Below are 16,311 nucleotides of genomic sequence, written 5' to 3'. Positions count from 1 at the left end.
ATTCTATTTACATGAAACATCCAGAAGAGGTAAATCCATAGAAAAAGAAAGCTGATTAGTGGTTGCTAGGGGCTTGGGACAGGGCAAAATGGGATGTGACTTCTTAATGGGTATAGGGTTTCATTTTTGGGTGATGAAATATTTTGGAACTAGGTATGTGAATGTACACTGTAGATGTACTAAATGCTGCTGGCTTATTCACTTTAAAATGGTTAATTTTAAGTTATATAAACTTCATCTGAATTAAAAATTTAAAAATGAAAAAAAGAAATGAGGCACTATAAGAACTTGTAAATACTTTGGCTTGGTTTACTTTGTAAGATGGAGAAAGCTGTCGCATATGTTCAGGGATTCTATTTTGCAGCAAAATTATATATGATTTGAATCTCCAGGATTTAGAAGAAAAACTCTTTTAAAATGCTAGTGTTCAAGAAGTAGGGACAAAGTGGAAATACTCAAAAATGAGGTCACAGTAAGTGCATTTTATCACACTTGCTCAGAATATCTTTTTGTACCATATATTATCCAGTAATGGTAAGGGAGCATGGAGAGCAAGGTGCAGATTATCTCCTACTCTAAGTAAATTGGTCTAACCATTGAAAGGAAGCAGGTGGTGAGAATACAGGTATGGGAAATATCTAATCCTCTACTCACTAGGATCTAAGAAACCATAACATATTAATTTAGCTGGGAATAACTTTTGCAGAGACTTTTTAGGTTTCTTTATCTTCCAATTTAATTCACTATGCACCACTTGGCTGAAGAAGGATTATACTACTCACAATTTTTAATGTATGGGGTTTCAGTGCCTTGTCCTGATATTATGCATTTGCATATGTGAAAGGCTTTAAGGTATATCAAGAAATGGCTAGCATTTCATTATGACTGGTATGCAGATGAAAATGATTCTGCACCTGACCTTTTGATTTTACTATAAATATTATGAAATAGCCTCATAAAGACTATGGCCTTTTGCAATAACAGCAGCATTAGAACTTACCATAAAAAAAAAGTACCATGGTTGGGCCACACCATACTGCCCTGGAAAGACAGTTTCTACATACCAGGTCACAAGGCCATACAAGAAAGCATCAAGTAAAAGCATTCCCAACATATAGCCAAAGACGAAGTTATCCTCAAGGGTGGCTGGTGTCCAGAGATTATCCCACTTAACACCAATTTCTGAAATAAAAAGGAGATATTTACCATAGATGACCTCCTTCCTTCAAAATCTACAAAAAATAAATAGGAACGACTGAGACAAAGTCAAGGACTGAAACAAAAATAAACAATAACAACAACAAAAAAGACCTATTAGATTCTATTCCTCTACTTTTCCCCTCATGCTAAAGTCCTGTTGAAGTAATCATCAGGATGTACAAAATTTGGAAAAATAATCAACAGCACTAGAGATGGATGCTGTCCACCAAGCAGAAGACGAAAGAAGTTTTGCTTAGATATAGTGCTGATGGAAAAGAAAAAAGGAAGTCATCAAAAGAAGACTAGTAATCCTTTGTTCTTCTATTTCCTCTATTACCAGACAGAATGTAGCACAACTGAAAAAGCATGAGGGCTTGCATGAACTCCTAATTCAAAGAGGCAAGACATGAAGAGCACAATGTCCCATGAAACTCATCCTTCTTTTAAATTTAGCCCTCCCTTTCTTATAGACCAGCACCATGAGAACAATATTCATGAGCAATGTGTCTTTGAGAAAGCTATAAGAAAAGGTAATAGTCTGAGAAAAAAGTATTTAGTAGAACTAAAAATGATTTTCAAAATGAAAGCCATTTTGAGAGGCAGTGAACAGCGAATTAGAAACCACAGAAAAAGAGATGGTAGAATACAAATTTCACGAAGTCTACCATAACTTGAGAAATTCTCCCACCCAAAATATAACAGGAGTTCCTGAAAGAGAAAATAAATAATATAGGAAAGAAACAATAACTAAATAATACAATAAATAAACTAACTTGATAAAAGTGTACATTGTGTTGCAGATTAAGCCAATGAAAACCCCACATCTAGATAAATTCTAGTGAATTTTTAATTCTTCATGCTTAAAGTAGGAATATGCAAGTATCCATAAAGAAATCATATGTATATTCTTCTGATTGGCTATTCATGGGGAGTATATTTTTGTTCACAGTATCCTCAATCCTCCTCATTAATCAATAAATGCAATGAAATTCCCATTAAATCCCAACCAGATATTTCATAGAATTTGACAAAGTGATCCTAAAGTTCAAGTGGAAAGCAAAGTGACAAGAATAACTGAAGAACAAAAAGGTATGGGGACAAGACTAACAGCTATCGAGACTTGTTATAAAGCTACAATGAGTAAAACCATTGTTATACTGACACAAAAATAGACTAAAAAAGATCAACAGAATGCAAAAGATCACCAGAAACAGATCCATGCATATATGGAAACTTGATGTAAAGCAGTGGTGGAATTAGAAACCAGTAGAGAACAATAAACTATCCAATAAATGATTGTAATAGCTCTTTTTTCATATGGAAAATAAAATTAGGTTCTCACATCATAAGAAACAGGAGTATCAACTCTATGCTTACTGAGCTATCATAATAGCAATCAAAATTAATCTATGAATACCTTATAAGAGCATTTTTTTACCCACGAATTTATTTATATATGTATGCATACTCTATGAACAAATATATATGTACTATTGTGGGTAACAGCAAAAAATTGGAAACACTTAAATGTGCATCGATAGGGAACTAGTTAATTATAGTACCCCTTCACAATGGAATATTAAACAACTCTGTAAAAACATGGAATGTATCTCTATGTGGGAAGAGGTCTAACACATATTATTAGGTGAGTAAAGCAAACTGTAGAATAAAAGGTTCAAAACTATTTTATTTGAGAATATAACTGGGGAGTTACTGTGGAGAGATGGAGAATTTTTAATTTCTCACACCTCTGATTTTTTTTACAGTTCATATAATTGCCTTTATAATAAATAAAAAAAATCTGGGGATAAATAATTTTTATAACATTTTCTTACCCTCACCCATTGTCCTTACCTCTTATTTCCAACTTGAGCAGGTGATTAATGCCAAGCGCCAACACAACATTTGAGCTGAGACAGGCAGCCACCTTCTTGGCGAGGGTTATCTGTCCATAGTAATGAGCAATGGCGTTAAATGGAAAGAAACTGGCAAAATATAGGAGGCTTCCAGCAGAAGCAGCCACACGAGCTGCAAATAAGAAGGAAATTATAAGGTCAGTTTATAGCAATATGCAAAATAATGAATTACAAATAACTTTTTATACTACAATAAAGGAATAGAACGCAAGCTCTACAAGGGAAGGTAATTTGTCCTTCTTTTTCATCCTTGTATCACCAATGTATAGCACACAGCATGTGCTCAGTAAACATGTGGTGAATGAAAGAATTAACTTATCAGGTGAGTTAATGTATAGGATATTTACCACACATGATAAATATTTAGTCATTTAAACAAAAATTGATCCATACATGTGTTATAAAAAATTCCTTTTTCCTTTTCAAAGTTTATTTATTCATGACCACTTGGCTTGAGAAATTATAAATGCATACCATCACTATTAACATAAGTTGAATATAATTAGTGTTTCCAGAGAGTTTGAAGTTATGGGTGGAATAAAAAGCCCTTGAGGAAGTTTTTAACATATGTTTCCAATCTAAATCATGATACTCAAAAGAAAAAACAGTTAAATAAATAGATAATTACTGAGAGTTGGATATGGTTATGTCATAAATATGGGATCCTGTAATCTAGAAAAAGAATTCTTGTCAAGATTATCATTAAGATGATATAAAATCAACATTGATGAAGAAAGTGAAAAAACACCCCCAAAAACTATAATGTTATGAATTTTCTTTTTTTCTTTCTTTAAATCACCTCATTGAGATATTATTGACATATGAAAAGCTGTACATATTTAATATAAACAATTTGATGAGTTTGGAGATAAGTATACACCTGTGAAACTGTCACCACAATCTATGCTATAAACATATTATCACTTGCTCAACTTTCCTCCTGCCCTCTTTATTATTATTACTTTTTCTGTAATAAGAATACTTAATATAAGATCTACCCTCTTAGCAAAATTTTAAGTGTACAATACAGTATTGTTAACTACAGACACTATGTTGTACAGTATATCTCTAAGATTTATTCATCTTGCATAATAAAACTCTTTACTCTTTGACTAATACCTACCTGCTTCTTCCTTCCTCCAGCCCCTGGCAACCACCATCCTGTACTCTCCTTCTATAAGTTTGACTACATAAGTCAATATAAGACTATATATGACTATACAAGTCCATAAGTTATATAAGATTCCTTATACAAGTGGTATCATGTAGTATTTGTCTTTCTGTGTCCAGCTTATTTCACTTAGCATAATGTCCTTCAGGTTCATCTGTGTTGTTACAAATGTAGAACTTCCTTCTTTTATAAGGGCAGAATAATATTCCATCATATGTATATACCACATTTTCTTTATCCATTCATCTGTTCAAGGACATTTAGGTTGCTTTCATGTCTTGGCTATTGTGAATAATGCTATAATGAATACGGGAGTGCAGATTTCTCTTTGAGATACTGATTTCAATTCTTTTGAATATATACCCAGAAGTGGGATAGCTGGATCATATGGTAGTTCTATTTTAAATTTTTTGAGGAACTTCCAAAGTGTTTTCCATAGTGGTTGCAACAATATACATTCCCACCAAGGATGTACAAGGGTTCCTGTTTCTCCACATCCTCACCAACATGTTATCTTTTGTTTTTTTGGTAATAGCCATCCTAACAGTTGTGAAGGGATATCTGAATCTGAATTCCAGAATTACCACATTATAAAATTTAAATTTAAATGTCAAGTTTTGAAAAAATATCACAAGGCATACAAAGAAACAAGCAAGTATGACCCATCCAAAGGAAAAAATAAATCAATAGCAATTGTCCCTGAGAAAGACTAGATGGTGGACTTATTAGAGAAATACTTTAAGACAAATGTTCTAAAGATGGTCACAGAGCTAAACAAAGACAAGGACAAACACACAAAATGACGTATGCACAAAATATAAATATCAATAAAAAGGCAGAAAACATAAAAAGGAACAAAAAAATTCTGGAGCTGAATAATACAATAAAAGCAACAGAAAATTCACTAAAGGGCTTCAAAATCAAATTTAGACATGGACAAGAAAGATTCAGTGAACTCGAAGACAGTACAATTGAAATGATCAATTCTGAGGAATATAAAGTAAAAAAATTGAGGAAAAGTAAACAACCTAGGGAACCTGTGGGACACCATAAAGCAGACCAATATATACATTGTGAGAGTCCAAGAAGAAGAAGATAGAATGAAGGAGAGATTATTTGAATAAATAGTGGCTGTAAATTTCCCAAATTTGATGACAGACATGAATATAAACATCCATGAAGCTCAACAAACACCAAGCACCATGACCTCAATGGGACCCAACACCAAGACACACTATAACCCAAGTGTTGAAAGCTAAAGATAAGGAGAGAATCTCAAAAGCAGCAAGAGAGGAGGTAATTGTTACAAAGGATCCTCAAGAAGATCACCAACAGATTTCTCATCAGAAACCCTGGAGGCCAGGAGACAGTGGGTTGATACATTCAAATTGCTGAAGGAAAAAAAGCAAAAACCAAGAATTCTTAATGCAGCAAACTGTTTTATAACAATGAATGAGAAATTAAGACATTCTGAAATTAAAAAAAGACCTGTCCTGGAAGAGAACTAAAGGGAGTCATTCAGCTTGAAATGAAGGGACACTAGACAGTAACTGGAGACTGTATGAACAAGTAAAGAGTTCTGGTAAAAGTTAATTTGTGGACAATTATTAAAGCCAGTATTATTGCAACTTTGGTTGGTAACTCCACTTTCTGTTTTCTATATGATTTAAGAGACTAATGCATTAAAAATTATTAGTCCATTTTTTTGCACACAAAATTCTTAAAGATGTAATTCTGTGACATCAACAGCTGAAAAGGGGTAGAAACAGAGCTGTATAGGAGCAGGGTTCTTGTATGCTACTGCAGTTATGCTGGTATAAATTCCTTTGTAACCTTTGACCATCACCTCCCCATTCACACACACCCAGCACCTAGCAATTACCACTGTACTCTCTGCTTCTATGAGTTTGACTGTTTTGGTTTCCACAAAGAAGTGAGTTCATATGCTATTTGTCTTTCTGTGTCAGGCTTATATCCCTTAGCATAACATCCTCCAGATCCATTTATGTTGTCATAAACGGCAAAATTACCTTCTTTTTTAGGTTGAATAATATTCCATTGTATGTATATGCCACATTGTCTTTATCCACTCATCCACTAACAGACATTTAGGTTGTTTCCATATCTTGGCTATTGAGAATTAGGCTGCAATGAACATGGAAGTGAAGATGTATCTTAGAAAGCCTGAATCTAATTCTTTTGGGAAAATACCTAGAAGAAGGATTGCTGGATCATATGGTAGTTATATTTTTAATTTTTTGAGGAAACTCCATACTGTTTTCCGTACAGGCTGCACCATCTTACATTCCCACCAGTAGTGTATAAGGTTCAAATTTCTCCACATTCTTGTACACTTATAAGATTACACTTGTAATCTTTTTTTTTGATAACAGCCATTCTAACAGGTGTGAGATGATATCTCATTGTAATTTTCATTTGCATTTCCCTGATGATTAGTGATTTTCAGCAGTTTTTCATATACCCATCGGCCATCATATGTCTTCTTCAGAGAAATGTCCGTCCTTGGCCCATTTTTTCATTCAGTTGTTTTGTTGCTACTGAGTTGTAGGAGTTCCTTATATATTTAGACATTAACCCTTTATCCCCAGGTACATGTTTACCCAATATATTAAAGTACAGTGTTCCTATGAAACCTTTTGTAAGCTGAAATGGTATAAAGCAAAGAAGCAAATACCATTAATTTACATGGAAAAAAACTTTTGAGCATTCCCAGACCTGAAAAATAACTTTCCAAAATAAATTGAAGTAAAGCACAGATGTTCACAGATACAGTTTAAAGCTATGGTGGTTTGATGCTGAGACGCTGAGTGTAGTTCCTGGGGAAGGAGCCTGGTGGTGCCACTCTTGCTGCTCAGGGTGTGTGCTGCCTCTATAACAACTCGCTGAAATACAAATGCTGAATGCTATTTTTACTTCTCATCTTTTTTTTTGTATAATTGAAAATCCTCCTTGGATTTCTTTTGGTTAGCAAAAAGAGGTGCTAATGTAGGTCATTCGTAAAAGTAAAGTGGCATAAAGTGAATTTTCGGATAGCTGAGAAGACCTGATTTGGTTTGCAAATATTTTTTCTCATTCCACATGTTGCCTCTTCATTTTGTTATTTCCTTTATTGTGCAAAAACTTGTTAGATTGATGTACTCCAACTTGTCTATTTTTGCCTCTGTTGCCTGTGATTTTGGTGTCATATTGATGAAATCATTGCCAACACCAAGGTCAAGAAGATTTCCCCTGTTTTCCTACAGCAGTTCTACAGTTTCATGTCTTACATTTAAGTCTGTTATCCATGTTGAGTTAATTTTTGTGTATGGTGTAAGATTAGGACCCAATTTCATTGTTTTGCATGTGGATATCCAGTTTTCCCAATACTATTTGTTGAAGAGACTATCCTTTCCCCATGTATTCTTTGTTGTGTTCTTGGCACTCATACCAAAGATCAGTTGATGCATATGTCTGGTTTTATTTCTGGGCTCTCTTTTCTGTTCCATTGGCATGTGTCTGTTTTTATGCCAGTACCATAGTGTTTTAATTACTGTAGCTTTGTAATATATTTTGAAATCAGAAAGTGTGATGCCCCCAGCTTTGTTCTTCTTTCTCAAGATTGTTTTGGCTATTTAGGGTCTTCGGTGATTCCATATGAATTTCAGGGATTTTCCCCTACTTCTGTAAAAAAATGTTATTGGGATTATGATAGGGATTGCATCTAATCTGTAGTTCACTTTGGGTAGTATGGACATTTTGACAATATTAAGTCTCCCAATCCATAAACACAGGATGTCTTTCCCTTTCTTTATGTCTGCTTTAATTTCTGGGCACCAACAATTTGTAGTTTTCAGTGTACCAATCTTTCACTTCCTTAGTTAAGTTTATTCCTAAGTACTTCATTCTTTTTGATGCTATTGCAAGGATCTTTAGGATTTTCTAAATATACGATCATGTCATCAGCAAACAGATATTTTTATGTCTGCCTTTCTGATTTGGATGCCTTTTATTTCTTGCCCAATTGCTCTGGCTAGGACTTCCAGTACTATATTGAATAGAATTAGTGAGAGTGGGCATCCTTGCCTTGATCCTGATCTTAGAGGAAAAGCTTTCAGTTTTTCACCATTGAGTATGATGTTAACTATGGGCTTCTCATATATGGCCTTTATTATGTTGAGATACCTTCCTTATATACCTAAATGGTTGAGCCTATTTTTCATGAAAGGGTATTGAATTTTGTTAAATGAATTTTTTCTGCATCTATTGAGATGAACATATGATTTTTATCTTTCATTCTATTAGTGAGGTGTAACATATTAACTGATATGTGTATGTTAAACCATCTTTGTATCCCAGGGATAAATCCCACTTTGTTGTGGTGCATGATCCTTTTACTGTGTCTGTGAATTTGGTTTGCTAGTATTTTGTTGTTCATCAGGGTTACTGATCTGTAGTTTTCTTTCCCTGTGGTGTCTTTGTTTGGCTTTGGTATCAGGGTGATGCTAGCTGGCATCATTAAATGAGATTGGAAGTGTTCTCTCCAATTTCTTGGAAGAGTTTGAGAAGCTTATCTTTAAATGTTTGGTAGAATTCACCTGTGAAGCCCTCTGGTCCTTTTTTGTTGTTGTCAGGTTTTTGATTACTGATTCAATCTCCTTATTTGTTATTGGTCTCTTCAGATTTTCTTTTTCTTCATTATTCAGTCTTGGTAGGTTGTGTTTCTAGGAATTTATCTGTTTCTTCTAGGTTATCCAATTTGTTGGTGTGTAATTGTTCACAATAGGCTCCTATGATCATTTGTATTTCTGTGGCATCAGTTGTAAAGTGTTCTCTTTCATTTCTGACTTGCAGTCTTTTATTTTCCTAGTCTAGCGAAAGTTTTGTCAATTTCCTTTAGCTTTCCAAAACCAAATCTTAGTTTTGGTGATTTATTTCTATTGTTTTTCTATTCTCTATTTCACTTATATCTGTTGTATTCTTTATTATTTACTCCCTTCAGCTAATATTGGGTTTAGTTTATTGATCTCCTAATCCTTGAGGTGCAAAATTAGGTTGTTTATTTGAGGTTTTTCCTTTTTAAATGAATGTGTTTATTGCTATAAATTTCCTCTTAGTGCTGCTTTTGCTGAATCCCATAAGTTTTATGTTTGCTTTTTGTTTACATTTGTCTTGAGATATTTTCAAATTTCCCTTTCATTTCTTCTTCGACTAGTAGTTGTTTGAGTGTTTTTACAAATTCACCAATTTGTGAATTTTCCCATCACTTTTTTTTGAGTTTCATTCCATTGTGTGATCAGAAAATATACTTGGAATGATTTCAATCTTCTTAAAATTCTTAAGACTTGTTTTGTGACCTAAAATGTGTTCTGTTCTGGAGAATATTCCATGTGCACTTGAGAAGAATGGGAATTGTGCTGTTGTTGGGTGGAATGTTCTGTATATGTCTGTTCATTTGATCTACAGTGTTGGTCAAATCTTCTCTTTCCTTATTGATTTTCTGTTGGGATATTCTATTCATTGCTGAAAGTGAGGGTACTGAAGTCTCCTACTATTACTGTACTGCTGTCTATTTCTCCCTTCAGATATTTCAATGTATGCTTGATATATTTAGGTGCTCTGACGTTGAGTGAATATATATTCATAATTGTTATATCTTCTTGATGAACTGACCTTTTTGTCATTATTTAATATCCTCCGTTGTCTCTTGTGACAGTTTTTGACTTAAAGTCTATTTTGTATAAGTATACCTGCCACCTCTGTGGCCTTTTGGTTATGATTTTCATGGAATAACTTTTTCCATCCCTTCATTTTGAACCTGTGTCCTTAATTCTAAAGTGAATCTCTCATAAACAACAAATAGTTGTATCTTGTTTTTTTTATCCATTCACCCACTCACTGTTTGTTAACTGGGGTGTTTAAATCATTTATGTTTAAAGTAATTATTGATAGATAAGGACTTACTATTGCCATTTTGTTACTTGTTTCTGATTTGTAGTTGTTTGTCTCTCTTCTTCTCTCTTGCCATGTTCCTTTGTGATTTGTCAATTTTTGTAGGTAGACGCTTTGCTTCTTTTGTTTTTTTTGTGTGTGTATGTGTATTTACTACAGGTATTTCCTCTGTGGTTACCATGAGGCTTACATAAAACATCTTAGAGTTATAACAGTCTCCTTTAAGCTGATAACAACCTTAATTGCATACAAAACTCTACACTTTTAATCTTCCTCCTCAAAGTTTGTTAGATGTCACAATTTACGTTTTTATATTGTGTATATATTAAAATTTTTTGTAATAGTTACTCTCAATACTTTTGTCTTTTAAATTTTATACTAGAATTAAAATGGAATTACTCACTACCATTACAATATTACAATACTGTATTTGTCTATATATTTGCCTTTACCAGTGAGTTTTGCACTTTCAAATGCTTTGTGTTGCTCTTTAGCATCACTTGGTTTCAACTTGAAGAACTCTCTTTAGAATTTCTTGTAATGCAGCTATACTGGTAAGAAACTCCCTCAGATTTTGTTTGTCTGTGAAACTCTGTCTCTCTCCTTCATTTTTAAAGGACAGTTTTGCCCAGTATAGTACAGGCATAACTTGTTTTACCGTGCTTTGATTTATTCTGCTTTGCAGATACTGCGTTCTTTATAAGACCCTCCACCAGCAAAAAGATTATGACTCACTGAAGGCTCAGATGATGGTTAGCATTTTTAGCAATCAAGTATTTTTAATTAAGGTATGTACATTATTTTTTTAGACATAATGCTACTGCACACTTAATAGACTACAGTATAGTATAAACATAACTTTTATATACACTGGGAAACCAAAAAATTTGTGTGACTCACTTTATTGTAATATTTGCTTTATTGTGGTGGTCTGAAAGCGAACCTGCAATATCTTTGAAGTATGTCTGTATTCTTGGTTGGTAGTTCTCTTTCAGCAGTTTGAATCCTGGCCTTCAAGGTTTCTACTGAGAAATCCACTGACAGTCTTACAAGGATTCCCTTGTACACGATTATTCATTTTTCTCTTGCTTCTTTCAAAATTATCTGCTTTTCTTTGACTTCTGACAATTTGATTATAATGTGTCTCAGTGTAGACTTCTTTGGGTTCATTCTATTTGGGGTCTAGTTGGGGGCTTCATGAGTCTGGATGTCCATTTCTCTCTCCAAATTAGGGAAGTTTTCAGCCATTATTTCTTTAGATAAGCTTTCTGCTCCTTTCTCTCTTTCTCTTTCTGAGACTCCCATAATGCATATATTGATTCACTTTATGTTGGTGTCCCATAATTCCCTTAGACTTTCTTCACTCTTCTTCACTATTTTTCTTTTTGCCTAACTGGAAAATTTCAAATGTCCTTTGAGTTTGCTAATACTTTCTTCTGCTTGATACAGTCTGCTTTTGAACCCCCCTGGTGAATATTTCAGTTCAATTATTGAATTCTTCAACTGAGAATTTCTATTTGGTTCTTTTTTATTGTTTATGTCTCTTTGTTGGTATTCTCACATTGTTCCTGTATTGTTTTACTGAATTCATTTAGTTATCTTTGTTGTTTTGTAACTTACTGAGCTTAAGATGAGCTGGGGAATGGGAGATGGTAGGTTGGTAAATGTAAATATGACAATGTTCTCTTACTGAAATCTACTAGCTTCTCTCCGTTCAACTTCCCTGGTTGGTGTAAGTGTTTTTGATTCCAGAGTTTTGAAAAAGTTGTTTCTGACAGTTTTTCTCAGGAGCTCAGGTTTGACAGAGAGCTAGAGATAGAGAGGACTGGGCTGCCAGGTGTCAGAGCCATCAACTAGAGCAAGAAGCCAAAAGAGAAGTAACAGAAGCCTTTAATCACTTACTGCAATATAACAACACAGTATAAGCAAAAGGCTAAAACTGGAGAAAGCACCAACTTTCCCCTGTTCTATTTCCTCCATGGATTGGTACACCGGTTGAGAATCACATGGATCATCACAGATGTGGGGAGTCTTCATCTCACTGTTGAAGGAGTCCTGAATAAAAGGCTTCTGAAGTTTTATGGACACGGGGGCTGGGGGAGAGCTAGGAGTGGAAAAGTTCTGAGTGCTGAGTCACAGCAGAGAAAAGTGTCTTCAAGGTTTCCCGCCATCTTCCAAAACACACACTAAAGAAGTCTCTGCAGAAGCACCTAGTAATGAAGAGATATCTAGTAATGAAGGCACCTGGGTTAGAAATGCAACTATGCATAAGAGCATGGTGTCAACAGGGGTGCCCTCATTCTGGAGACTCTAGGGACAAATGCACTCCTTGAAACTTTCAGCTCTTGGTGGCTGCCAGCATTCCTTGATTTGTGGCTGCAGCACTCCAAATTCTGTGTTTTAGCACTTTAAGTTATAGAAACTTACTTCCATTTAGGTTACTTTACCCTATTCACTTTGTCTTATGTATTTGCTTTAATTAGATTGAGGGTCACATTGCATGGTGTTATAATTTTGCTTCATCCATAAAATTTGACCTAAGAAACTCAAGAGAATTAGAATAGTCTACTATACTTATGCCTATTTTTACCCATCTCCATGTTCTTTCCTTTGCAAAGTTCTAAGACCTATCTTATAATTTCCTTTCTGTTTAGAAAACTTCCTTTAGCCACTTTTTAAGGGTAGTTTGCAAGCAACCAATTCTTTGTATTTTCCTTCTCCTGAGGATGTCTTCATTTCCTATTCATTCCTGGAGGATAGTTTTTCTGGATCTAGAATTCATTGTTGGCAGTTCTTTTCTTTAGCACTTGAAAAATGTGCTGCTTCCTTCTGGTTCTAGATGAGAAATTCGCAGTCACTCAAATTGGCACTCCCCTATAAGTAAAGCATTGTTTCTCTCTGTCTGCTTTATAGTTTTTTTCACTGTCTTTAGTTTTCATAAGTTGAATTGTGATGTGTCTTGGCATGAATTTCTTTGAGTTTATCCCATTTGGGGTTGATTCAGCTTCTTGAGGCTATAAGTCTATGTCTTTCACCAGACTTGATAAATTTTCAACTGTTATTTCTTGAATACTTTTTCAGTCCCATTTTTTCTACTCTCCATTTGAGACTCCACTGATATGAATGTTAGATATGTTGTTATTGTCCTACAGGTCTTTGAGATTCTATTCATTTTTTCAGCATATTTTCTCTCTATTCAGAATGTGTAAATTCTATTGATCTGTCCTCAATTTCTCTTATTCTATCCTCTTCATTTTCCTTAAGTTGCTCAATTTGTTATTGTGTTTTTCAGAACAATAATTTCCATTTGGTTCTTTTTTTTTTTTTTTTTTTTTTGTGAGGAGATCAGCTCTGTGCTAACATCCGCCAATCCTCCTCTTTTTTTTGCTGAGGAAGACGGCCCTGGGCTAACATCTGTGCCCATCTTCCTCCACTTTATATGGGATGCCACCACAGCATGGCCTGCCAAGCAGAGCGTCGGTGCGCGCCCGGGATCCGAACCAGCGAACCCCGGGCCGCCGCAGCGGAGCGCGCGCACTTAACCGCTTGCGCCACCGGGCCGGCCCCATCCATTTGGTTCTTTTTTGATAACGTCTATTTCTTTGCTGAGATTTCTGTTTTTCCATTTGTTTCAAGAGAATTTATAATTGCTTGATGAAGTATTTTTATGATGGCTGCTTAAGTTCCTTGTCAGGAAACTACAATACCTACTTCATCTCAGTGGTGGTGTCTATTGACAGGAATGTCATTTCTCATTCATTTTGTGATTTTCCTGGTTCTTTGTATGATGAGTGATTTTCTACTGTGTCCTGATCATTTTAGGTATAATGAGACTCTGGATCCTAATTTTTTTTTTTTTTTTAAGCAGGCCGTCCCTCTGTGGAGGTGTAGCACAAAGGTCAGGTAGGTGTGTATGTTCATCTTCCCTGCTGACACTTCCCTGGAAAAAGTGGGGTAATCACATACCCTGTTTCATTGCAGATAGATGAGGTCGAAGTTCAGATCTCTCCTTGGCTCTGCTGACACCTTCCTAATGAAAGTGAGGCACTGACTCACACCACCTCTGAGTGAGGGTGGAAGCTCAGCTCCACACTGGGCCTCACTGATGCTACAGGGTGGGAGGTGGGGAAGGAGTGCTGACTAGCTTTGCACCAAACCTTCTTTAGTCTCACTGCTGTTGGGTAGATGTGGAAGATCAGCTCCCTCCTTGGCCTCACTGACACCCGAGTTGCTTACTAGAACTGACTTGTACTACCTGTTAAGTCTTATTGATGCATTGTGTGGATGGAAGTTCAGCTCATTACTGGACCCTGGCAGTACCCTCGTAAGGAGTTGGAATACTGCCTGACTTTGGAGAATAGGGGATTGGATGGAGGATCAACTTCTCTCTTGATCCTGCTTCAGCCACGCAGGTTGGGGTGCAGTGGTTTTTCCCTTAGTGTTGGGCTGCAGTAGGACAAGTATTGCCAAAAATCTTTTCTATTGTTAGGCCACCCTTTTACTAGTCCTTTCACTTGGGAGAACAAGCTTTTCTTAGAACTTTGTCTGTGCCTGTTGTTGGTTACAGATTGGAGGTTTCTGAAGTGCTTTTTCAAAGATATATGGGAAGCAATAAGAAAATACAGGGAACTTAATGTCATGTCATTCCTCAAGTTCTGAGGACTCTAGGCAGCTTGCTGCCTTCTTTATACCTTTCAGGGACTTCCTATGCTTGTTTATTGTTATATCCAGGATTTTTAATTGTAGGGGGGGATGACTCGGGCAGATGAGGCTACTCCATCTTCGCAGAGCTACATATTTAAAAAAAATAAACATTTAAAGCCATATATTTAAAAATAAGTTTTAAAAATATTATCCAACATTTTAATTGTTTTAGTTCAGAGAGTGATTCCAATTATTGAGTCTATCATACCACCAGAAATAAAAGTCCCTTTCCTTGAAGTTTTTATAAATACATTCATTCCTGTTTATCTGGCAATATTATCTTGGTCTTCAATATACCACCTTATGTTTTAGCTCAACACATTATTTTTCTTTATCCATGATTTTGTTGTGTTAATTGTTTTGTTGGGGTCCTCAAGACCACCCCCGAGTTCAATGACTTGCTAAGACAACTCACAAGATTTAGCGGGTAATCGTACCTACAGCTATGATTAATAAATAGCAATATTGTAATAAGAACAGAAGGATACAAAGTACAATCAGCAAAGGGAAAAGAAGCATGGGGCAAAGCCCAGAGGAAACCAGGCACAAGCTTCCAAGAGTTCTTTCTCAGTGGAATCACACAGGTTGTGCTCACTTCCTCCAGCAATGAATTGTGACAACATGTGTGAAATATTGTCAATGAGATGCTCATTAGAGATTCAGTGACCAAGGTTTTTATTGGGGGCTGGGCACATAGGAATTCTCTGGCTAACATATACCAAGATTCAAGACCCCCAGAAGGAAAGCATGTGTTCAGTATAAACCATATTGCTTGCACAAACAGTTTAGGTACAGTGAGCCACTCTTATTTTTTAGAGAATGGTGGGACTCTTCCCAAAATTTAAGTTCCCAGATGCCAGCCAGAGGCCAACCTTTCAAGGCCTTTCTAAGGATAAGAATCTCAGGCTTGCTTTTCTTTTCTGCAAAATTATGAATACCAACTGTTGAATACAAGCTGATGATATCTGTGATAATATATTAAAGGACAAATTACCTGTGATGTTTAAAAGTCTTAACTGTGAGACTATATTTATACTCTAAAATGGTTTAATAAGGATGGTATTCTGATGGTTCAGTATGGAAGAAACATACAGGAAGACTAATACTTGGTTAATACTTGTGGTCTAAAAAAAGAAATATTCCTTAATCTTTTGGGAAGTGATTTAAAAACTGCTAATAGAGAATTATTTCTACAAAATCTTTAATAGACCAATCTGGGGTTATTTGGTCACACATATTTTTCTTATGTGAGCTTTTATAGAGAATCAGTTTTCCTTTGTCCTTATGTATATGGTATAGGGTCTTGGCACATGGTAAGTGCACAAAGGATGTGCTGAATAAATGAATGAATGAATACCTCCATCTCTTGAC

At 35.4% G+C, this 16,311-nt stretch overlaps 1 protein-coding gene across 1 annotated transcript in view; it reads right to left on the bottom strand.

Moving 5' to 3' along the window:
- The window catches only part of LOC131422011 (phospholipid-transporting ATPase ABCA3-like), a 206,546-nt gene that overhangs the window by 165,459 nt on the left and 24,776 nt on the right, over window positions 1-16,311 (bottom strand). Inside the window, 2 exon segments of the mRNA XM_058568871.1 lie at window positions 1,001-1,182; window positions 3,055-3,228. Coding sequence (XP_058424854.1) covers window positions 1,001-1,182; window positions 3,055-3,228 — 356 coding nt within the window.

Source organism: Diceros bicornis, chromosome 26 (assembly GCF_020826845.1).
Source record: "Diceros bicornis minor isolate mBicDic1 chromosome 26, mDicBic1.mat.cur, whole genome shotgun sequence".
NCBI classification, from domain to species: domain Eukaryota; kingdom Metazoa; phylum Chordata; class Mammalia; order Perissodactyla; family Rhinocerotidae; genus Diceros; species Diceros bicornis.
This window is presented reverse-complemented; position numbering and strand designations above follow the sequence as displayed.